Here is a 24,802-nt window from a genome sequence, read left to right as displayed (position 1 = left end):
GGCATTGCAGTGACAAGCATACCCCAAAAAGTGTGAAGAATTCGAGAAGTTTGAAAGAGGGCATTGTGAATATTACAGTTACTTATGTATCTGGTAAAAGTGACTGGTAGATTCTTTATATATATATATATATATATATATATATATATATATATATATATATATATATATATATATATATATATATATATATATATATATATATATATATATATATATATATATATATATATATATATATATATATATATATATATATATATATATATATATATATATATATATATATATTTATATATGATTCTGCAGTTCCAAAGAAATATATTGTAAGTACCTTTAAAGCATTGTAATAAGGGTTTATTATTATTATTATTATTATTATTATTATTATTATTATTCAGAAGATGAACCCTATTCATATGGAACAAGCCCACCAAAGGGGCCATTAATACAGAAAGAAAATTTAAAAATTTAAATATCTTGTTGACCACGTAGGGGGTTAGTGTCGTCAGTGCACCTCGCGCGGTGCACTGCAGGCATTACTTGAGGTTTTCTGCAGCGTCCCTTCATTCCTTTTACTGTACTTCCGTTCATATTCTCTGTCTTCCATCTTCCCTCCCACCATCTATTGTTACACCTTTCAATGAATGACCTCATAGGTCCCAGTGGTTGGCCTTTGGCCTAAATCTTATGTTCCTTTTATAAAGTGCTGTTGACTGAGTCCAGTGAGAGTTTTTTTTTGGGGGGGGTGCCTGGGGGCATGAGTTAAGGAGGGGGTATTTGAAAAATTTCTGAGTTGGATTTGTGTGTAAATTATGGATTTTTTTTATTTTTCGTATTTTGGGGAGGCTATTTTTGCTCCCTAGTTGATTTTTAGCCTCGATTAAATTTTACCGGATAATGAGTGAGGCAAATTATACATATAAAGTACCCGTTTCCTCTTCTTGGGCTTTTTGTGATATACATAAATATACATATATATTTGTATATATATTTTTATATATATATATACATATATATATATATATATATATATATATATATATATATATATATATATATATACCCATTCATATAACACACACACACATATATATACAAATATATTTATTTATCTATTTAGCTCAGAACTTGCAAGAAAGCTTCGCAACACTCTTTGCACAGCAAACAAAATCTTTCCTTTCAACAACAGAAAGAATTTCCTCTTTTTCAGTGAAAAAAATTTGTGCATTTAGAACCTTATAAAGAATATAGAGGGTGTTTATTTTGTATGAAGGATGAGGTTGCTTGTCCCACGCCTCTTATACAACCTGGTTGAAACTCATCACAGTCAGCTAACTGCTAGATACATTACTCACTGCTTAGTCAACAGAATTATTATTATTATTATTATTATTATTATTATTATTATTATTATTATTATTATTATTATTATTATTATTATTCAATGCACATAATGTGAAAAATGAGAAAACGAACAGAGAATAAATAACGGAATCTGTATTTAATAGCAAGATACAAACAGTTTTAGCACTATCATACTCACTGATACGAATAAATGAATTGATCAAACAGATAGCGCCATTACGTGTTGGAGGAGTTTAGTTAAATGCATTATCCCCCTCTCCTCATCTCACCATTATAATACCCCCTGTCCCTCATTTATTTTATATTACTGCGTTATCTTTCTCTCTCTCTCTCTCTCTCTCTCTCTCTCTCTCTCCTTGGGTGTAATCTATTTACTTCGCATAACACTGGATTTAACCTACTTCATGGTAAAAACTCATTTTAATCGAAAATCAGGCCTTCACATATTACGAAAAGCATTACGTGCCGTAACATCGTCGCTGTTATTATTTGACACACTTGTGTCTTCATCAGTGTCATTCGAAAACACGATTCGCCAAAGTTGTCGCCCGATTTAAATAACTTTGTTTACAAACACGAATTAACGACCGCGATTAAATGGCGTCTCCCCAAGCTGCGACGGCTTTCGGAAACGGACGGCGTCGCCGAAGAGCGTTAAAATCGAAGTGTCCGAACGACACTTGATCGGAACACCCATCGGCGTCGCCCAAGGCCGTGGAAAAAAGCGTAAACAAACAACGCCATTCATTTGTTTTCCATTTTCAAGCTTAGCGGGGCCAGCGGCGTACGGTGACGTCACTGGGGTGGTGCGCATGCGCAGGTCAGTTTGTGGCCTGGGCTGGTACTGCTAAGATGGCGACCAGTAACAGCCTGGACGAGGTGTTGTGCAGTAACCCGGAGACAGCTGCTGTCAGTGCCGTGCTCGCGCCCGTCGACAGTGACTTGACAGAGCCTTCCGGAGCCCTCGCGAACGACGATGACGGTGGAGGCGTGCGTGCGGGCGGTGCAATAGAGGCAGCCAGGAAGAGTGAGCCTAGTATAGGGGTCCGTGTCCCGGCTAATAAGTTAGTGTGTGGTGGCGTGGTCTCGATCGGTGGCCAAGGGCCTCTCCGACCTCCTCCTCTCGGTGGCGTTCTCCTCGGCCACCAGGGGAGCTCGACCACGTCCTCCTCCTCCTCCTCCGCCTCCTCCACCTCCTCCACCTCGACCTCAACCTCCTGCGTCTATGGTGTAGTCCCGACGCCCATGACCGGGGGTCATCAGGGGGGCACAGTGAACGGCGGGGTGCCCGTGGGGGGGACGCTGAATGCCAACGTCGTCGTGAAGGGACTCAGCAACAAGGTGGTGGTGGGGGGAGGGTCAGCAGCAGCAGCGGCAGCAGCAGCAGCGGCGGCGGCGGCGGCGGCAGCAGCAGTGGCACAGCAGCAGCCCGCTGTGATCATGTCCAAGCCAGGCACTGTGACTGCTGTGCCCTCCACAGCCACCCCAGGCAACGTGTCCAGCCTGTCCCCTGCGGCGGGGGGCATGCAGATCATCAACATGCGCCCGGGCACCATCAGGCCCGGCCAGGGCGCCACCACCACCCTGGGGCCCAGGATGATCCTGAGCCAGGCTCAGGTGCTGCCTGGGGTCAGGCAGGGTCAGCCAGGGGTGAGTTGGCCCTCTCCTGACGTTCCCTCCTTGCCGAATCGGCTGCGAATGCCGCCGGAAGCGGCCCCGGGGCCGAATCTGCTCTTTTCTGGCCCGGGGGTCACTTGGCTGCCTCCTCTGCCTGTCCCCTTTCCTTTGTTTATGTTTCTCCCCGACAGGTTTTCAGGAGGGGTGGGCTGCGCCTTTGGCTGGCTCCTTGCCCTGGGCAGGCCAGAGTAGGGTAGCCTAGGCCTCTGGTATTGGTAGTTTAATCGTTATTTCAGCTTTTCCATGAACCCAGACATTGCCTGCCACAAGATTTTTGGTGATTTGTGCCAATTCTCCCCTCAGTGCCCACAGCTGATGGAAATTTTGCCAAAATCGATCAAATTTTTACCAAAGTGGACCCAAACTTTGCCAAAGTAGACCATATTTTGCCAAAATAAACCAAATTTTGTCTGAATAGACCAGATTTTGCCAAAATAAACATAATTTTGCCTAAAGAGTCCTAATTTCGCTAGAATATACCAAATTCTGCCAAAATAGATGAAATTTTGCCAAATGAGATAGAATTTTGCCAAAGTAGACATCATTTTTCTTAAAGATACATAACTTTGCCAAAAGGTACATAATTTTGTGAAGATATACCTAATTTTGCCTAAACATGCCTAACCTGCAGTCTAAACTATTTACAAAGTTCTGTGGCACCTAACTTAGGCCCTTAGCTTGGCTAGGTTAGGCCTATAGTACTTTGAACATTAACTAGTCCCCTTTTTTAATATTTCTTTACAACTTATCCTGATTTTAGCCAAACCATTACTTTTTCGGCTGTCGTAGTTTGGTTTGACATCCAAGCCAAACATTTAGAACAACATTAAAATAGGTGGTTTGGTCATTCATTGGTAAAAATTTGGTCGCCAGTCGTAAAATAATTGGCACATTTGTAAAATTTTAGGTTGGCTATTCATAAAAGTTTGATGGAACTTGAGGTCTTTTGATTTTTTTCATTGATTTTGAATCTTTTTGCAATTAGGTCAGTTGTTGAGTTATTAGGACATTGATTTTGAGTTTGTTAAGCCATTTGTTGGGGCTTTAGGACATTCATTTTGAGTCCTTTGAGTTGAAGCCAATTGTTAAGTCTTTAGGACATTCATTTTGAATCCTTTGATTTTTTTAAGACGTATATTGGGTTTTAAGGGCATTAATTTTGAATCCTTTGAGAGTTAGCCATGTGTTGAGATTTTAGGACATTGATTTTGAATCCTCTCGAGTTTTTTTAGTCTTTGTTGGGGTTTAGTACATTCATTTTTAGTCTTTTATTTTTCAACGCCATTTGTTGGCGTTTTAGGACATAAATTTTGGAATCCTTAGAGTATAAGCCAGTGGTTCAGTTTTTAGGACATTCATTTTGAATCCTTTGAGTTAAACCATTTTTTTTTATTTTTAGGACTTGCATTTTGAATTGTTTGAGTTTGTTAAACCACTTGTTAGGTTTTTAGGACAATAATATTGAATCAGTTTTAAGTTTGTTAAGCCATTTGTTTGGTTTTTTTGGACATTTGCCTCTGTAATCATGTTATGAGCAAAGATTTAATGACAGTTTTAAGATTTAAAATATTCCCCATGGCAGCCAGATAATTTTTAAACGTTTGTTTTAGTAATCATAGGTTTTTTTCATAGTTTAAATTTTTGTTGAATCCCAGAACATTTTGTTTGGCTCTTACAATTTGGTTTAGCAGGAAGCCTATTTCATTTTTTAAGCATTTGGCTCAATGGTCTTGGTTTGATCTGTAACTTTGAAGTCATGGGTTAATCTTTAACTTTGATTTTGTTGTTTAATTTTTCATTTTGATGTCATGGGTTAATCTGTGACATTGATGTTGTCGATTGATTTTTAATTTTGATGCCATGGGTTAATCTTTAACACTGATGTTATGGATTAATCCATAATATTGATGTTGTGGATTAATCTCTAACTTTGATGTCATGGGTTAATCTCCAACTTTGATATCATGGGTTAATCTCCAACTTTGATGTCATGGGTTAATCTCTAACTTTGAAATCATGGGTCAATCTTTAACTTTGATGTCATGGATTAATCTTTAACTTTGATGTCGTGGATTAATCTTTTATCTTGATAGGCAGGGATTAATTTTGTAAGTTTAATACTCATGGATTAATTCTTTGGGCTTGATAGTCATGGATTGTTTGTTAGGGATTAATAGACTACTTTTTATATTTAACAGCCATGGATTAATTTTGGGATTTGGTTTTAATAATAATGGATTAGTCTCTGGGTCTTGGATTATCAGTTGGTCTGACTGGTTTGAACTAAGAATAATTGGTTGAGCAGTCATAGATGTCTTAGAATATTGATTTCAAGGTTGCAGTGTTTTAATTGAATTTTTGTCAAAAATTTTGTTTCAAGTTTTCCTTTGTCGTAGATTTTAAAATCTATATTTATGCTGCTTTATAGCCTTCAGTTAATTGTGTGGTTTGACAGGATTGGATTAAGAAATCGGGTTGAGCATTCATGTACATTTTAAGATATTGGTTTTAATTTTGTGGGGTTTTATCTTTCAGTTTGTAGTGAATTTTTTATTTCACTTTTTTTCTTACGGGCATGAACTTTTTTAACCTTAATTTTTTACAGTTTGGAAGACCTGTTTTAAGTATTTTGACCTACCGTATTGATTTAAAAAAAATTGGTAGAGCAGTCGTAGGTGTTTTAAAATTTTAGTTAAAAAAAATTAACATTCTTGTAGTTGTAGATTTTTCAACCTTTTTACCGTTACCCATTTGAATTAACTATGGTTGTGTCTCTCATGAGGTTCAGTACATGGTTTTGGCTGAATTAATAGCTTTTAAAACATGGTTGGTCTGCAGTAGGTATTTTAAAAATTTGGTTGGAGAGGGACATGGTTTCTTAATTATCTGTTGTTCATTTTAAAATTTGTTTAGATAACAATATTTGCAATTGATAGTCATGCATTAAAAATGATGGGTTTACAGGTCATACATTTGTAAACAATACATACTTACAGTCAGTCACCAGGATAATTGATTTGGCAGTCATACATTCTCAAATTCTCTGCATTCAGCATCCATGTATTAGAACCTATGGTTTGTCTGTCATCCGTTTTTGACAGGTAATGGCTGACATTTGTATTTTTTTTTTATTTGCTTTGACAGCCATGTGTCTAGAATATTTGGCATATCAAATAATTTCCTGCCAGGGCTTTATAGATTTACTTATTTTCACTTTTGTTTGTAGTGTTGTTATAACTCTCATGGTATCTGTTTAGTGTATATTATTATATTATTATATATTATTATGATTATATATAGGTAGTAGAATGTCTTTTAAACATATAAGTATTATTGAAGGTGGTCGCTGCATTCAATTTGTATATAGAGGTACCTCTATCTTTCTGATAATTATCGGAAAGAGAGAAAATTGTATAGAGGTTTTCTATCCTTCTGATAATTATGAGAAAGATAGAGAAAACTCTGAACAAATTGAATGCAGCCATCACCTCCCTATCACCTTCTATCATACATATTATTATGATTATTATTATTCACAAGATAAACACTGTTAATTTGGAACATGCCTACAATGGCCGTAGCCTTGAATTCAAACTGTCGAAGAGTACGGTGCTCTCTCTCCCAGGAAAGAAACTACGGAAGATAATAGACAATACAGAAAGACGAGATCAGTTATATATTAGAAAAGAAACAAAAAGACAAATGAATAAATAAATATGTAGAGATATAGATAAATGATTCAAGTAAACCATAAATTGTAGTAGGGTAGTAACGCATTGCATCTGTGCTTGAACTTTTGAAGGTCTAATTGCACAACGTCCTCGGTTAATCCTTTCCCTGCCTGCATGTAAATAAACCTTTTTCTGATGTCGTTGTAGTCGTCTATTGTTGGACTGTTGTTTCTTCCAGTATTTTTAAAATGTGTTAATCTTTTGCATTATTTTTCCCGTTCCCTTGTTTTTTAGTTTCTACCTTACTATAGAATATTTCTTTTGATGAATGGGCTTTCCCCAGACAACGTGTGTTTATCATACAAAGAATGCTGTATGCCAAAAAAAAGTGTAGAATTTTATAATTTTTATATTGATGACACTTTTGTCATCAGAATCTCATTGGTTAACAGTTGGGTATCATGATTTTTCATGAGAATCTGAAAGGATCAAGTACAATATTTGGCCTCATACCTGTACTGTCGTGTTTTTAGTACTTTTGGCATCTGATCTGTCACATTAAGGTTTGCTAGGTGCTGAACCATTAATGCTCCTAGGTTTCTTGGTCTTTATTGCAACACTAATTTTATTTTGCTTGGATATCAACAACCTTTCATCTTCCTTTTATAAGGTATTAATATGTTTTCTGCTTAGTTCATATTTATTTTTTATGTTTGTGTCCATTTATGTATGTCATTCTTTTTGTCCCAAGGTTTCTTGGCCTTTATTGCAACACTAATTTTATTTTGCTTAGGTAACATAACCTTTCATCTCTCTTATATACTGTATTAAATGTATGTTGCTTAGTTCATATTTTTTATTTTTATGTCCACGCTTTACATTACTCTTTATCCTCCTGGGATTCTTGCTCTTTGTTGCAACACTGGTTTTATTTTGTTTGGATATCTATAACCTTTCTTTGTTAATGTAAGGTATTAATATGTTTGCTGTTCAGTTCATATTTATTTTTAGTTGTCTGTAGAAAACTATTGCGCCGCTTTGTCTGTCCATCTGCACAACTTTTTATGTCCGACCTCAGATCTTAAAAACTACTGAGGCCAGAGGGCTGCAGATTGGTATGTTGATCATCCACCCTCCAGTCATCGAAATACCAAATTGCAGCCCTCTTGCCTCAGTAGTTTTTATTTTATTTAAGGTTAAGATAGATCTATTTTCAGTGGCCTTGAAGATACGCTGTACAGAAAATTCGATTGCGCCGAAGAAACTTCGGTGCATTATTAATTGTTTATTGTTGTGTCCACTTCCTTACGTCATTCTTTACGCTCCTAGTTTTCTTTGTCAGTATTGCAACACTAATTTTACTTTGCTTGGGTATTAGATAACTTTCATCTTTCTTAAATATATACATTAATATATTTGTTGCTTAGGTCATATATATTCTTTATTTTTGTGTCCACTTATGTCATTCTTGGTACACCCACTTGTCTTGTTTTTGTAGTTCTAACCATGTCTGTTGACAATAATTTTACGCAAGAGCAGAATTTTTTCTGTTATTTCTTTTGTTTGTGCTCTTGCCAACCTCTTTTTATTTTTGCTTGTCTAGATATTTGTCTTAAGCTTTGATATGCTTTCATCTTTTTGTTCAGTAGGATTGGGTGCAATTAGAGCTCAAAAGATCGGGCAAAGGTGCAGTGCGTTACTACCCTAAAATGGTTTATGAATTAATTTAATTTATTTATATTCTTTTCTACTTATCTATTAGCTATTAATGTATCTTTTTATCTTTTGTAATAACCAATCTCTTAATATATTTCCTATTATCTTCTGTAACTTCTTTCAAATGAACACTGTATTCTTTGGAAGCTTGAATTTCAAGTCAGTGGCCCTTTTAAGCTTGTTCCATATGAATAAGATTCATCTTCCGAAATAATAATAGTTGCCCATCAACTATCTAACATAACTCAGAGTTCATGTTTCAAATTTCTCATTCATTAAACTTGTGTAATTTTTTTTTGATATTCTTGGTATGGAATGCCTTGTTGGTCCGTACATCTTATCATCTCATCTCTGTAGTTTATTTCTGGAGGCCATTATTTGGCCTGTCAGGTAGCCTAGTCCCTGTGCTTACTTTGAGTAGGCATGTGTGTTTATTACTTATTACTCTTATTTTAAATTTTCCTGGCCTAGGCTATCTTTTAAGTTATTTCTTTCGTAGTCTATATTCCAGCAGCTTTCTAATGTTTAATTTGATTTACATTATTGCCGTCTTGAAGTAATACTTGTTTGTTTGTTTATTGTATTTTTGTTGGCTTTTATTTACATGTTTATTTTATATATCTTTGTTTTCATTTATCATCTTTTATTTTATTTTGTTAGCTTTTATTTATCCTGTTTAATTTTTATCTTTGTTAGCTTTTATTTATGTTTGTTTTATTTATGTTAGTTTTCATTTGTCATGTTTATTTTTGTTAGCTTTTATTCGCCATGTTTATTTTATTTTTGTTAGCTTTTATTTATCATGATCGTGGCTGCTGTTCGTCATGCCATATTATATTCCATGGGAACTTTCTTAGTATTAACCAGAGTACACTGAATAATAATGAATGGCTTGAATACATTTCTGTAAATTCAAATTCAAATCTTTATTCATATTCAGTTACATATAAATACAGGAATTACGTATTCACAGTATTTTTAAAATTACAAAAACATATAATTATGGGAATTACATATATGCTGTATTTTTTCAAATTACAAAGATAAACTTACTCAACACAGAGAAAGTCCAAAGCAAAAATAGTTTCCTCTGAATTGTAACAGATAATCATGTTTTTCCTGCGGTCTATCAATTCTTTAATCAAGTTGATCCTCCTTTTTTCTTTACAATTATCACTTTTCGTTAATAGTCACTTCCTGGTATTCGTCAATGTGGGTGTGTGAAAAAGTACCTCTCCCTCTTCTGTTGTTGACATCATTATTTAGGCTGCTGTACAGTAGTTGTGCGTGTGTTTATGTTGTTTCCAATGTTTTCGGATTATTTTAGCGTCGCAAGTTAAGAGGCCATGTGCAATATGTATGTTTTGATATTGTATGGTACTTTATATATCTTGTTGTCTTGTGTAGAAAAGTATTAATTTTGCTATGCTGTTGGAAATTGCTTACTTGCGTGTGACGGTAATAAAAGTTCTTTGGGTCTTACTTTTTTTTTACGTCTTTAGTAGTAATTGAATATTTTGGTTAATTTGCTTTGCATTCTTCTTCTTATTCCCTTCCTGGTCAGTCACTCTCATTTTCTTTATATTTCGTTTTTATTCCTGTGCTTCCTGGGTATTTTCTTTCATGCATACTGTCGTTTTTGGTTTTATTTTGTCATGAATGTTGTGCTCTTTCCATTTTTCTACCTTTATCAGTACGTAATTGTTCCAGTAGACTTCGAACATTGGTTAAGTTTATGAAATAATGGAAAGGCAATAACCTACTGACATCAGCTCAGGAGGACCACCTATTGTCATTGCAAATTGGGGATTGTGTTTATGCTCCAAGAAAATGCAGTCAGTTTTTGTACTTAATTTTCTTACAAATTGCATTTCTCTATTTTATTTTTCTATTGGTTTTTTGTCATTTCATTGCCATTGTGTTTTGGAGGTTTTTTTTGCAAAACCTGTATTTATTCGATCTTGATTCAGCTTTTTGTTCTGCAAATTATTTATGCTATCGTTGTTTTAAAATGCAGTGCAGCGTGTGAATTGATAATCCTTTTCAGTAGTGTTAACTACAGTTTTGAATTCTTATTTTGATTAAATGGCAGTCCAAGATGTCAAGTGAACTGCATTACTCTTCACTAGTATTGATGTTCTGCAGCGGATTTAGCATTGATGCGCTGTAATGCATTTAGTATTGCTGTGCTGTGTGCTGTAATGCATTTAATTTGCTTTTCCTTTGAGAAAAGGTCATTTCATTTTTATTGCTGACTTGTGAGTTCCTGAACTATTTGAATATTCTGAATGCCCGTTGAGTTCGCCAAGGAGTGACGGAACTTCAAGTTGTGTTACATGGTTCTGGCATTCTCGTTGTATTGGGTCTTAGTTCTTTGTGTGGTGTTCTCTGGTGGTCTGTAATTGTCTCTCTTATTATGCGTGTGTATGTATTATATATATACAGTATATATATGTGTGTATATGTATATATGTACTGTATATATATATATATATATGTGTGTATATATATATATATATATATATATATATATATATATATATATATATATATATATACATACACACACACACACACTACATATACAGTCAACCCCGCTGTTCGCAGGGGATGTACAACAACCTCCTCCTCCCCGAAATACTTAAAACCCCTCTAAAAATGCTTGGAAGTGCCTTTTTTGATAGTTCAAACAAAAAAAAAAACTAAAAATGTTTATACCTGAGTATTTTAATAGTTTTATCACAAAAAGTGCATTTAGTTATGAAAATTATTAAAAAGTACAGTAATTAGTATTTCTCAGTGAAAAATACTGCTGCTAATAGGTGAATTTTCTGCAAATAATGTGTATATATGTTCCATAGACAAATACATGAATCTATGAGTCCTTGAATAGGTGGGGGTCGACTGTATATATATATATATATATATATATATATATATATATATATATATATATATATATATATATATATATATATATATATATATATATATATATATATGTGTGTGTGTGTGTGTGTATTTTATATATATATGTATTTTATATCAATATAGGCTATATATATGATCTGTATACAGTATATTTATATATTTTTTATAATTTACTATCTTTCCTATATCTTTTAAATCCTTTGAATTATAACTCTTTTTTTTATTTGTGGTTTGACTTCTAACTTGATGTTTCTTGGTAACCTTTCCTTTTCTTGACTTTATTTCAGTCCTTGGGATTACCTTTATATTGTACTTTGCTGTCTCAATTTTTTTCTGTACATAAACAATAGCGCCTCATGATAGCGGACTCCAGATAGGACCTTACTGACCTTTCTAGATAACAGACCCAAAATGTCAATTAATTGATTAATTCCCAGGTACAGAATTGATATTATTAACAATTTTCAGCGTACATTTATTTATATAAATAAATCCTAGACAAATAAATGTCTGGATAGTTTAAAACATGTCAAATGAAAGGTCTGTGCAATTAATCTTTTTTGGTGATAAGGCACTATTTAATTATTATTATTATTATTATTATTATTATTATTATTATTATTATTATTATTTGGAAGATGAACCCTATTCATAGGGAACAAGCCCACAGGGACCATTATTAAAAATAAAATCGCGTATGGTGTCAGTGTTCAGAGTAAGTTGATTTAGTGCCATGTTGGCATTAAACTATTTCATTATCATAGGTTCCTAACCGAGTGATAAACTTACCGTACCGTAAACAAATTTCTGATAACGTACAAGTGCCAATAACATTACAGTATTAGCTCTTAAACCCCCTAGATGCCTTGTTAGAGAGGTAGGCTAGCCTATTACAATACAGTATATGATAGGTGTATAGTATTAAAATAAGCCCAAGCCACTTAGCAAGCTCAGGAATTTTCGTCTATGTCCTTATAAGTCTGTGTTTCAAATTGTTTTTTAATTTATATCCCCCCCCCCATTGAAGATACCACTTCGGTTTGGTATCGGCTGAGTCAGGTGTTATTCGCTTGAATCGAGAGGTTGAATCAATTCTTCCGTGTCGTATACTGTTAGAAACTTGCGACTCGTTCTGTATCTTTCTCCCAAGTCAGTACAGCGTCAGTTGGTCCTTTTATAAAAAAGATTCATCTTTCCATTACAAGCTTGTATTGATTTATATAGTATAACTGTTATCTATTAACATCTCTTGTTAATTATTAAAATTATATTTTGACTTCCTGTGATGCTTTCTGATGCTCATTTATCTTTGTTTACTCTCATTGTTGTAAATATCTTATATGGGTAGTGTACCTTATCTCATGTACACTATAAACTAACAGTGTAGCTTATCTATCATTTAATGGATGCGTAGATAGAACATTCTTATATTTTCATGTCCTTTCAATATTTCTATCAGCATTTATTTTTTTAGCCTTGTCTAGTAAATAAAAGTATATTTCCTTTTTTTATTTAGACCAATGTTTAGCTGCCATTACTTATTGCTCAGTTACATTTTGTAGACCGTAACAGAAATACTCAGTCCAGTATACTGTGTATGTCAAGAATAATTGATTTCGACAATGGTACCATTTCATTGGCTGGTATGAACGCTGAGCGAGTAGGTAATGGAAGTCTGATTAAGTCTGAAGTTCGTAACCGTGGTACAAAAAGCAATGTGATATTGTTCAAAATGACAAGAACATAAAGATGTAGGGACAAAATGTTTCTGCACCGTATGCCTTTATTTTGTCAATTGTAAATTTCTTCATCTCCGTATGTGTTCAAAAGAAGCTGTCTTTATCTGCTGTCAAAGGATTCAGATCAGTTTTCTCTCTGGCATCCTGCTAATGTGGGTTTTGATAAGGGCACTTCAGTCCTGGTTTTGCATGTAAGACAATTGGTGCTTGGGTCGTTAATGAGGTTGCATATCTGTGACCTGGCTTTAATATTGAAGAGCCTGACCTAGTCGCCCCTACAAGCCTTTGCATAAGGCGTTAGTGCTTGATCTGTTTGATAACAAAGGCTGTTCCTTTTGAATCTGGCATCCTTGAAAATGGTTAATTAATGTAGTTGCATTTCCTATCGGCCATCGTCGGGTCTTGTTTACTGAAGGTTTCTAAGTAAAACCTAGTATGTAGGAATTACAGAAGTCACTACTCTTCCATTTGTCATTTCAGCACAACCTTTGGTATGCGAGAACGATTTTCATGCCTATGTATAAGGCTTTCTCTAAGAATAACATATCACTCCTGTTACTTTCTCATCGACGACAGTCGGGGAAGATGCTATGGTTGTCGTCGCTTTCCCCTCAGCCAGTGGGATGATTTATCTGTTCGTTCAGCGTCCAGAATTGGACCCTGCATAGATTGGCTTCTCTTTTGAAATGAATATTGTTTTGTCCTTCAGAGGTACTTGTGCTGCTCACTGGTGATGATTGACCTTGGAAAAGTGTGTTCCACTGATTGTCAGGAAGGGCCTCGTTCCTGTTATAACAATTTAAATATCTTTGGAGTTGAGTGTGTATTTTTGTTGAAGCTTCTGGCTACTACAGAACTTGTACACTCCATCTTAAAAAGCTTTTGTTGGTGTTGATGAGTTATTTGTATGTTAGGGAATAACTGTAGGTCTTTTAAAGTAATAAGTTTTGATATTTTTAATTTTTGAGTACTTTACAGTCCGCTATAGTATTTCATACGGAAGACTACACCTACTGGACTTGAGACAGTTGTACAGTAATTAAGTGTAGATTTGTAACCAAGTTTTCTGAGGAAAAAAAAAATGGTTTAAAAAGTAAAATTTGCATGATAGGCTAAATTTAATTCCTCTGTCTGGTTAAACTACCAGAAAAGGGTGAATAAAGTATGAACCAGTCACAAAATCAATTTAGAGGTTTTCAGTTGTCATAATTTGTCGTAGCGAAAAATAAGACCATTTGGATGATTTTATACCGAGTGTTTGTTTCATAGATATAAACCAATGTTTTGATGTGGTGTTTCATTCCCCTGCCACACTGATTTTGTAGTTTGCAGAAGCCCCCAATGGAAGAACTCCGTTGGGGCGTACGGGGTGTATAATAACTGCCGAGACCAGTGGCGTCTGTATTTGAGAAAATTACAGTATTTGTATTAAGGAGTACAGGATTTAGTTGCATATTCCTCGTGCATTGTTCGCTGGTAGTAATAATCCTTTCTGTTTTCGTTGTAGTTGACCCTGGGAACACTCCAAGGACTGCCCCCTGGAGCACAGGGCCATCTGCTCGTCAAGACTGAAAACGGCCAGTTACAGCTGCTGCGTGTCAACACAGCCGCTGCACCTGCCGCCCCAGGCCAGATTTCAGGAACAACCGTGACCACCACAGCTTTACAACAAGCCCCCAATGCTGCCTATAGATTTCAACAGCCACAAGTTAGTAGCATCCTGGCTCTGTTCGTGCATGTTAACTGTATCTAAGGTTTAGATTAAATACCTGCTCCATTGTAATACAGGAATGGTTTTACAATAAAAAGAAAGTGTTCTTGTATACCAAATAATAAACTGTTGCATGGCTGAAAGGTAAGATTAGTTGTCGTACAGAGTTCTAGCATATTAGGCGTAGCTTACAATTTACTGTATAGCTTAGATGGACCATGAGTAAGATATACTGTGTTGGAAAGGCTAGAAGGCTATTGTATTTTAGTGTGAATATTTTTTCCAGCCATACTGTAAAGTTTTGATAAAAAAAAGGTTGATAGTTTCATGATCGTGAAGCAATATATATACAGGTGTCCTATATGTACATACACCCTGGCTGCTACTTAATGCTATAGTAGCTGTTTGGAAATTGTGTACCGATGTTTCGATGTTTATAGCCTTAGGTAGATAATTAAGATGGTTTGTTTAAATTTTGTGATAGTCATCGATCCTTAGTCATCGATCCTTGCCTTGCTGAAGTAGGTACTGGCTGTACTGCATTTAGGTCTGTTCGCAACGGAGGTTTCCCTAGCATAAGCTGTTCATTGGTTAGAAAGTTTTGAAGGCATGTGCATGGGGTCCCAATTTCAGTACAGGTACAGTATCATCGTTAGTGTCTTTATCTTACATGGGTAGAATCACATTAATTTTCATTTTTTAAACTCCTGAATATCTGTATGCAATTGACCCATTCTTTAAGAATCAGTGTTGCACTATATTGAGGTTTGACAGGACTTGAATATTTTTTGTATAAACTTGGTGTTGTTCGTGAAGTGTAAAGGTTTGTGACCAGGTTGTGTCCTTCCCAATTTCTCGAGGGTACGCTTGAAGGAACTTGCAAAGAGATCGTCTCCATTTTAAACCAAGCAGAAGACAATCCAACTTGTTTCTGGCCTCCTCTTAGTTACCTTTTACTGTAATTTTGAAATAGCTCTTGGAGTTTTACAATAATCGTTCGCCGGTGGGTTTGTCGCAGTTGTTTCCCTGCTAGGCTAAATTCTGTCTTGAACGAATTAAAGGATTGGAGCTCATATTTAAATCTGCATTCGATTATGACAGACCCATCTCGTTTGGACATGACCTGTTAGTATGTTGATTCTGGTGGGACATTTCCTGAAACTATATTATATGGACTCAAGGGATTGATCCCTGACATTCTCTTGGGCCTGCCTGCCATCATCATTAGTAGGGCTTCTCTTGTAATAAAAAAATTCTATTGAGTTGAGTTGGTTTACGGTTGTTTCCTTCTAATTACAATAACGTTGTTTTAGGATGGCCATTTGTAAGTTTATTTAGGGCATGACTGTTGTTCTCTGTTTCTATGAGATGATAGGAAAGTCTGTTGTCAGGAAGTAAAATGGTTGAAGGATGATAAAATCACAGAATTTGTAAAAAGAGGCAAAAGCATATGATAATAGGAGTTATGGAAAATGAAATGTTACTGCACAGAGGTGATTGAAGGTTCAAACATCTTGCCATATGGAAATTGATTTGACAGAGCACAGCTCTCATGTTCAAAATTGAGATGAAAACGGGTGATGAAAGATCTGAAAGGTGTCTGTGTAGTGGGCATCGCACAGTGCTTGGTTTTATAAAATGAGTATCACACAATCCAAAGTAGGGAGGCCAAGATCTAAAACATCGGGTGTTTGTCATTGGTAATGGAAGAGTCAGGACTGTCATGGTTGGAGTTGAACCAATATTGTTAACTAGGCAAGTCCTTCTTGCCAATGGTAGCATCAGCCAGTTGCCCAGAGATTCTTAAGCGCTCCAGTACCAGATTTTTGAGGCTGTAAGCATGTGAGAACCCACCATAAACTTCAAGGACAAAAGAGTCTTGTTAGATTATGCAGGAGTTATATGGACTATTGCTGACAATTTACAATAGTATTTTATTTATACACAATGTGATGGTTAGGCAGTTGTACAAGACCTTAGTTAAATGCACTGTTACGTATTTAAACTCCAAAAAGAGAGAATTATTCTGTATTGATCTCTTATACAGGAACTCCTCAGTGTATCAGACCTCATCATATAAATCAACTTTTATTAGTTCTTGCAAGGCTACATTTTTAGACATTGTACATTGGAACTGAAGGATGAATTTAATGTACAAGTTACCTTAGGGTAGAAGTTCTATGTATTCTTCAGAAGTCTAGACCCCAAAGGCTTCTTATAAGTTTAGGGGCTTCTGAAAAGGTATGCCATATTTTGTTAAATTAGTTGAACTCCAAAAAGAGACTGAAAGTGAATTTGTATTGCTCTTCATTTATATTGATCTATATATATATATTAATCTAAGTAAATGGAACCAGTTTTCAGGTCTTGAAAAGAAGAAAATTCAAGAGTATTGCCTAGGCAGTTAGGGTTATGATAGTTTTATCAGTATTGAATGTGCACAGATTTGCATTTTGTTATTCCTTATTAGTATAGCAGCAGTTGTATGTATGTAGCATTTGTTTGTTTTAGGTATTGCAGTATAACGTCAGTATGATTATAGAATGTGCTGTAAAGAGCAGGGTGTGTATAGGTTATGTATATGTATGCAATTTCCCTATAGTATAGTGTGTTACCCTAATTAGTGTAAAGGAATTGAATCTTGTACTTTGTTACACATGGTGAGGGTGGGTTCTTTTGGTTTGCAACTCAGAGCAGTCGCTAAATAGTGATGCCCATGTGACCTATGGGTGATCCTTAAGATATTTTGCAAATTTCCCCGAAGAAAGATCGAGTGTGCTGTTAAAAGTACTGAAAGTATTTCACAGCTTATAGAGATTTTTTTGTAACTTTACCATTTGCAGCAGCCAACGTACCAGTTTTGAATCACCAATAATGCCTCTGTTTTCACAGCATCGTACTGATATTGCAGTAGGGCCGCTGCAGAAATTTGTGATTCTTACTGACACTTGAAGTTCTTTAGAATTACAATCCAAGGATTACTTTTTCATGAATAAAATTCGTAACAAAAGAACAGGCGCACACATTAGTAACGTTGACATATCTTTGACTGGGTGACTTTTGTTTGACCAATGGATATTTGATGGATAGCCCAATTGTTCCAATCCCTGTTGTGCAGACTGTAGAGTAACACTAACAACGAATGTCCAAAACATAACCAAGAATGAACGTCAAGTTTTGGAGACAAATCGGTTAAAGAAACTTTGTCTGTCTCCGTTTTCAGTTAACTTGGTTATAAAGTTTTTAAAGAGCTGTTATTTAATAAGTAGAATATAAACCTTATCATTATTAAAGACAGTTCCTTTAGGCCACCCTTCTGAGAGGTAAATAAATTGGTCAGTGATCAGATTAAACTACTTGGAAATATCATAAATTTGTTGATGAGAAAGCCTGAGTGCTGTAACTACTTATAACTTGATTTTATCTAGTTGTAAGACCAAGGTATAAGTTATTTGACCAATATATTTTTAAATATTTTTTGTATATGTTTACTAGTTATATTCGTATGGATAAAGTTTTGAAATTGAATCAGACAGTTTGCTGTAGAAGGAAGATTTTTGCCCTGTGTTCTAACATCCCAGATTATTTCTTCTCCAAGGAAGCACTGTTATTTATTGCATTGAAGAGCCTAGTTCACTCTACATATACAGTCTGTGCATTATTTATAGATCTTTTGGATATTAGATATTTTTTATATAATTGTGCAGCCCCATTTTGAAAGCCTCATTGCTAGGGATAAATAAAAAAATCGTCAAGGCAGCACAAACAAGTTTGTAAAAAGATGAGTTTGCAGAATCTGAAGAATTAAGTCATCTACTCATGTTACCGAAATTTAAGAAATGGTTACTAAAGATTGTTTGTTGAGAACTGAATAATGATTGTTTATAGTTACAAGCCCAGCTTAAATCGATGGCTATCTGTACCAGAGATTTCTTAAGAGAGAGATAGCTCGGTAGAATATGGAAGTGTACAGTCTAATTTCATTATGTTTTACTAACGTCTTGTATTTAGGAGTTATCCTTGTGCTTCGTAGGGACTTTGCTCACACGACTGTAGGAAGACCTCCTCTGTGTTGGTATTTAGTTTTGTTAATTCTCACAGGTGAAAGACTTATTACTCTGCTAATGACTTTCACGTCTGTTTGAGTGGGAGAGACAGTGTCGAGTTCCTAGATATAATAAATGAAGGAGATTGGGTGTTTTTGTAGTGTACAAACCTTTGTTTTACACATCGCTCACTGTGTGAGTTGTTGTTGTTGTTATTGAGAAGTTGAAACCTATTCCTATGGAAAAAACCCACAGGGTCCATTGAAATTCGAGCTTCCGTAGGATACGATGTTTGTTTGAAAGAATGGTAGGTAACGGAAAATCCAGGAAGAAGAGATCAGTTATTTAAAAGAAAATAAATGAATTAATAAATAAATAAAAATATAAATAAATTATTAAAGTATATAAGGAGAATTGTTTTAGGATGGTAATGCTTAGCTGGAAGATAAAATCGGTCATTGAAAAAATAACATTGGTACCTTTCCAAGGTGAGTATCCTACCACTAAGAGAAGCCCCCCATGCTGACCTTAATTATGAGATGTCCCTTTGCTTAATTAACTGCCATTTAAACTTTTTTTTTTTATTGTACCTGCATTGTGTATATGCACTTTCTTCTCTGTCATTCTTATGGTACAGCCATTATGCCTTTATGCATGTTCCACAACAGATGACAGATTGTATGTAGCACAAAAGTCATTACATGTTAGATCAAGAGATTGGTCTTGACAGTAGGCTTGCCGTGCCACTGACCTCGTGCGATTGGCACAGAAGGATCTGTTTTTAACCCGTTCATAGAAAAGATTAGTGTTGTTCTGCATTGGAGACCAAATCATTGAGATTATATCTGTGCTAAGAACGGTATACAACAGGCAGTCGTACGAGCTGGAGGAGGTCTTTCTGACAAAAATATTACTTCCAGAGCTGTCCTGCATTCCATAGATGACAAGGAAGATAGTATTTTCTCCATAAATATCTTAAATATAATATCTGCAGGCAAAACTTCTTACGATCGTGTTACACCTCAAATACTGATAGACATCGACCATGAAACTGAATCAAGAGGTTAAAGGAGATAACCGTGATGATCAGCATTGGGAAGGACCTTCATTGAGGGCTTTTAAATACTCTGTCATGCAACAGCACAAAGTGAGGCATGCAGAAGGATTGCGTGAGTCTCAAATCCCATTATTAATGGAGGCATTGTTATCTTTCAGTGAAGATTTAAGTGTGTCAGAATGTTCAGGATATGAATTCATTTGATACAGGACTGTAGTCCATAAGTGGTTTCCCCCTGACGAGATTTTTGGGTAGGTGTTGGTGTTCACCTTTGCTCAAGGATTTTATGATACCAGACATCTTTGAGTGACATTTTGAGACTTTGGGCTATCTAAAGAATTTATTCATAAAGGAAGGGTGAGAAATGCCTACCGTAGTTGCCTACAGTGTGCCTCCTGGGGATAGCAGCCAGCTGTGGATATAGGATGTGCTGAAGAGGGCATTGGTAGGATAAGAGATATGATAATTAAATGCATATGAAGAGCAGCCTTCTTGTAGGTTTTTGGTAGGGCATGAAATCATTAACCCCAGTGACCAAGATTCCACTGAGGAATTATTCCAAAAGAATTAGAGATAAGAACGTTCTGAATCATTGTATTAGCTTAAGATCAGCAAGAAAGGAAGAGCAATATTGTACAGTCAACCATGCCCTTGGAGGTTTCATAGATCATCTACTAAGTAGAATAAGACGTCTAAATGCAAGGGAGTAGGAAGGAAATTACCAGAGCATTTCTTTCATACATCCCTGAATATAACTACTTGAGCGGATTGTTGCCTGCAGAGTGAAGGACGGTCATGATAACCTCAGGTATTTGCATGAGGATAGGCAAGACTCAGCACAAAAAGACTCGCCACAAAATTCTCTGGTAGATTAAGTGATCTACAATACCAAAACGGAAACAGTCAGTTTTGCCAATGAAGAGAGAGCAGTTATATTGAAGAAGGCAGCTAGCTGGGCAGTTTGAGATGAACTGCTGTGGTTCAGAGGAGGATTTTGTGGTGCCCAAAATATTGAAGACTGGTAGTAAAGTATACATACCAGTTTATAATGCCTAGTACATAATTCATGCTAATGTTATTACTCGCTGGAATACGTCTTTTCAGCCCCAGACTTTTTGTACCATCCCATAAGAATTAGAAATAGGTAATTGTTGGCAAATGCTTTGTTCTGTTTTTCAAAAACTTTTCTGTGGAAAAAACCCTAAAAAGTGTTACTGGAAGTGAAGTGAAGGACATATGACAGGACTATGTGGCAATATGGCCCCTCAAGAGATTGCAAGTAGCAGTTGCAGTCACCGGAACGTGCAGTTACCACAACTGTTAATATGGGCAAGATGGTCAAGCAAGATATCTTGCTGTTGATAGTCTTAAATTGAAATTAACATTGTTAAAAGAAGGAGTCATGTCTGAAAGATAAAGATTTCAGAGGGCTTTTGATATCCAGGTAGAGTGACACTATTCTGTGCCAATATTGGTAGAACTAAAGATCTAGGGCATGTGGCTTTAGAATCCTTATGAAGAATATACTTAGTTTTATGACAACACTAAGTCTTTATTAAGAGTGGTGGAAAAGCTTTATGACACCACTAAATGTTGATTAAGAGAGGTGGAAAAGAAAATATATAACAAAGTAACACCAGTCATTGTTGAATATTCAGAATTAGCACAATGTTTACTATGCAAGATCATTGCGAGGGTGGGAATGAGATGGACTAAACAATAATGTCTCAAGTTATGTTGGAGTTAAGCATCATATACCACATACCACTCGAGGTTTCATCTTCCAATTGGCAAGTTGCAGTTTTATTTTTCAGGGGTGCAGATAAATGCAACAAGAAGTGCATGATCTTCTAGATTTTTTTCTTTCACGACCAACAGTCACATCAAAAGCCCAATTGAAGTGGCTCAGCTTTGTCTGGGGCTGATCAAGTTAACAGTTATCAGTTAGATGTAGCGCTCGTACCAAGAATACATGAACATTATACAGTATTACAAAACTTTGAAACAAAATTTCAGTGCAGTCACATGCAATTCCTCTTGAAGATAAATAGGAACCCCTGTTGTAAACAGCCATGCCCTGTGCATTTGCAATGCTCAGTGGAACCTGGAATGATCTGAATATGCTGTTGGAAGGCAATGCATTCACTCCTAAGACCTCATTATCTCATATCTATGAGATTCTTGACATTGGTTGTCTAGTCTGGAAGCTGGAGGGGTGTCAGTGTCAACAAGTGATTAGGTATGGTTTGTTTGCAACCTTTTTGTTAGGCCTTTTGTGGTTAATCCACATGAAAAATCTGAATAGTGTGGCCTATCTAATCCTCCAGTTTCCCCTCCGCAGGCAATAAAAAATGTAGAGAGAATTGCTTTCATGTGACTTAAGTTCGTTCCCCCAATCTGTAGATACCTCTCTACTTCATTGCTTTTTACAACTAGAGACTTGACACTTGGTCTCTCCCTCTGGACCAGGGTAAAGGCATTATTAATGTAATACTGTAAGTCTGGCATTAGTAGTGTAATAAGTCTGCATTTATGAAACAGAAATTTTATTGGAACTCATTTATATTTTTAAGGCCAACTCAGTTGTTCTGTCTAAACGACAGTCTTGTTAATTTCTGTCAGTGAGTGAACCCGTTTGATTACCTTTCATTCGGGCGTAAAATATTTACGTAAAGGTGTGTGACTGTGTTTAGGGTACCTTCTCTAGATGAGGAAACGAGTTGAATTTCAGAGAAAAAAAACCATTGGTTTTCAAAGTGTAGTCGTCTTGTAGGCTAATGTTTTAAAGGATTATTCCCTTGAACAAATGCATTTGAATCTTACTGATAGGCCATTTCTTTGTGTATGCCCATAGCTTTGTTTAGCGTTAGAATGGTTTCACACTAGTTTTTAACAAGGTGTACTTTTTATTTCCAAGGAGACCAAACGTTTGCAAAGATATTGTATTAAATGTTAGGAACAAGTATGATTTTCTTCGTTTGTATTCATGTACCTAATGTGAGTGTGTGTTCTGTGTAGGTACTGTGACTTGGAGTAGGCTGACCTGTTCGAGAAACAGGAATTCAGGTTTATTATTTGTGTTTGGATTCACTTCTTTAAGTTGCAGTTGGATACATTGAATTTAGCGTTGTATGGATAAGGTGTATGCGGAAGTCTGTGACTGATATTGTAAGTATTTTTAGTGATAACTTTGATATTATGGCAGCAGGGACCTTAACAGGCTGAGCTTTTTTTTTTTTCGTGTGAAGAGCTAACTTTTTGTGTTGAGTACAGTAAGGCCTACTGAATGTACTTTGAAGTGTGTTACTGAAAGGTTAGTATTTTTATGAAAATTTGGAGACAGCATTTAGTTTCAACAAGTAAAAGTTGTTTCATTTGATTTAGTTTTGTGTTAATGCTTTTGTTGTTATCTAGGATAGAAAATTCTGATATTTTTTTTTTTTTTTTTTTTTTTTTTGTATTTTGTGTATAACAATTTTTTCTCTAGAAATGAAAATGTATGTATATTGCTATGCTGTGCAAATCTTAATGGTTTTTATTCTTGCTTATGAAATGAGTCCAGCTATTAAGCACCCTGATGTTGTCGTAATAGTAATGACCCCCTATCAATCCTGAAGGAGCGTATATTAATCTTAAGTCACGATTCTCTTGGTGTTGACAAGAACAGCATTGTATCTCTTCTCTTTATATATATATCTAGATTTTATTTTATGCAGGATTATTGGGTGTTGTTTACATGATGCTTGCCTCACCCCGCGGCTCAACATCTCTTGTGAGTGGTGTGTTTCCTATGCTTGATAGTGTTTCTTGTGTTGCATCATCCAGGGTGGCACGGTCGCGGTGAGGTCAGTCATGGTGTCGTCAACGGCCGCACCACGTCCCAACACCATCATCCTCCAGTCTCAAGCCAGTGTATGTCCCCCGTGACTTCCACTTTCCCAAAACCCTCTCAGTTGCATGTCTGCTTATTGACTTGATTTGATTTTGCTTCTTATAGTTTCTACTCCATTGGGGGTGTGGGTAACAGTATGCCTCATTTCTCTCTCTCTCTCTCTCTCTCTAACGTACATTGGACAAGTGCAGCTTGCGTACTGGATTGATCAGTCCCGTTAATGCATGTAGCGGTTGTGGTGAGCAACCTTTCCGCTGTTGAAGTGAGGAAAGAGAGGCTAAGAGAAACCTTGTAGTTTAGTTAATGTTAAGGTTTGTCGTGAATGCATTTCATTCCTTGTGTATGGCCTGTGGCACAGGGTCGGGTTACTTCAGCCTCTTTAGCTTTTATGCAACTACCTGTACGAGATCTTTATGTCCTCTTAAATTATTGGTCTGTACCCACAATGATATGCACTGCTTTTTCCGTACGCATTTCCAAAACTATTAGTCTTTTGCACGTGTGTGTGACTTTTCCTTTACTTGGGATACTTGTAAGGTTTGTGTTGAAGACGTAAAATCCGTTTGAACCTTATGGTATAGTATTGTAATTTGAAATGGGCAATCCTCCTCCTCCTTGGTTACAATCAGCATTTCTCTTTGTAATAGAATTGTTTTATAGCTAGAATTTTTCATGTACCAGTATACCATATATAATTTTATAAATCACTACTGTCAAGTGAGCTTGTATTGAAGTAAGTTCGAATGTAATTTCTTTCTTTCGTAGATTGAATTAACATCTCCACATTGTAGGGTCTGTAACCTAACCTTTGCCATTCAAGTTGTAGATAAGTACAGTACATGATTTCCCAGTATTTGTATCAGAAATTATTTGAAACTTACAAGGGCTTTCCTTACAGTTGTTTGGTTATTATGTAAAAACATTGTAGTACTAGTCAGTTCAAGGACTGGTCTTGTTCTTGATGTTTTGAGTCATAAATAATTGTTTATCTGTT

The 24,802-nt window shown here is 35.8% G+C and overlaps 1 protein-coding gene across 2 annotated transcripts in view; it reads left to right on the top strand.

Moving 5' to 3' along the window:
• The first annotated feature begins 2,198 nt into the window (after positions 1-2,198).
• LOC136829764 (transcription initiation factor TFIID subunit 4-like) overlaps positions 2,199-24,802 on the top strand; it is a 39,988-nt gene continuing 17,384 nt past the window's right edge. Inside the window, exons 1-3 of one of the 2 annotated variants that reach the window (XM_067088632.1) lie at positions 2,206-3,018; positions 14,610-14,810; positions 23,742-23,828. In XM_067088632.1, the coding sequence (XP_066944733.1) occupies positions 2,221-3,018; positions 14,610-14,810; positions 23,742-23,828 (1,086 nt within the window). In that variant the 5' untranslated portion in view covers positions 2,206-2,220. Of the gene's footprint in view, positions 3,019-14,609; positions 14,811-23,741; positions 23,829-24,802 lie in introns of both variants that reach the window. The other variant, XM_067088631.1, reaches the window with a different exon arrangement.

The sequence above is a fragment of the Macrobrachium rosenbergii genome, chromosome 45 (assembly GCF_040412425.1).
Source record: "Macrobrachium rosenbergii isolate ZJJX-2024 chromosome 45, ASM4041242v1, whole genome shotgun sequence".
Lineage (NCBI taxonomy): Eukaryota > Metazoa > Arthropoda > Malacostraca > Decapoda > Palaemonidae > Macrobrachium > Macrobrachium rosenbergii.
This window is presented reverse-complemented; position numbering and strand designations above follow the sequence as displayed.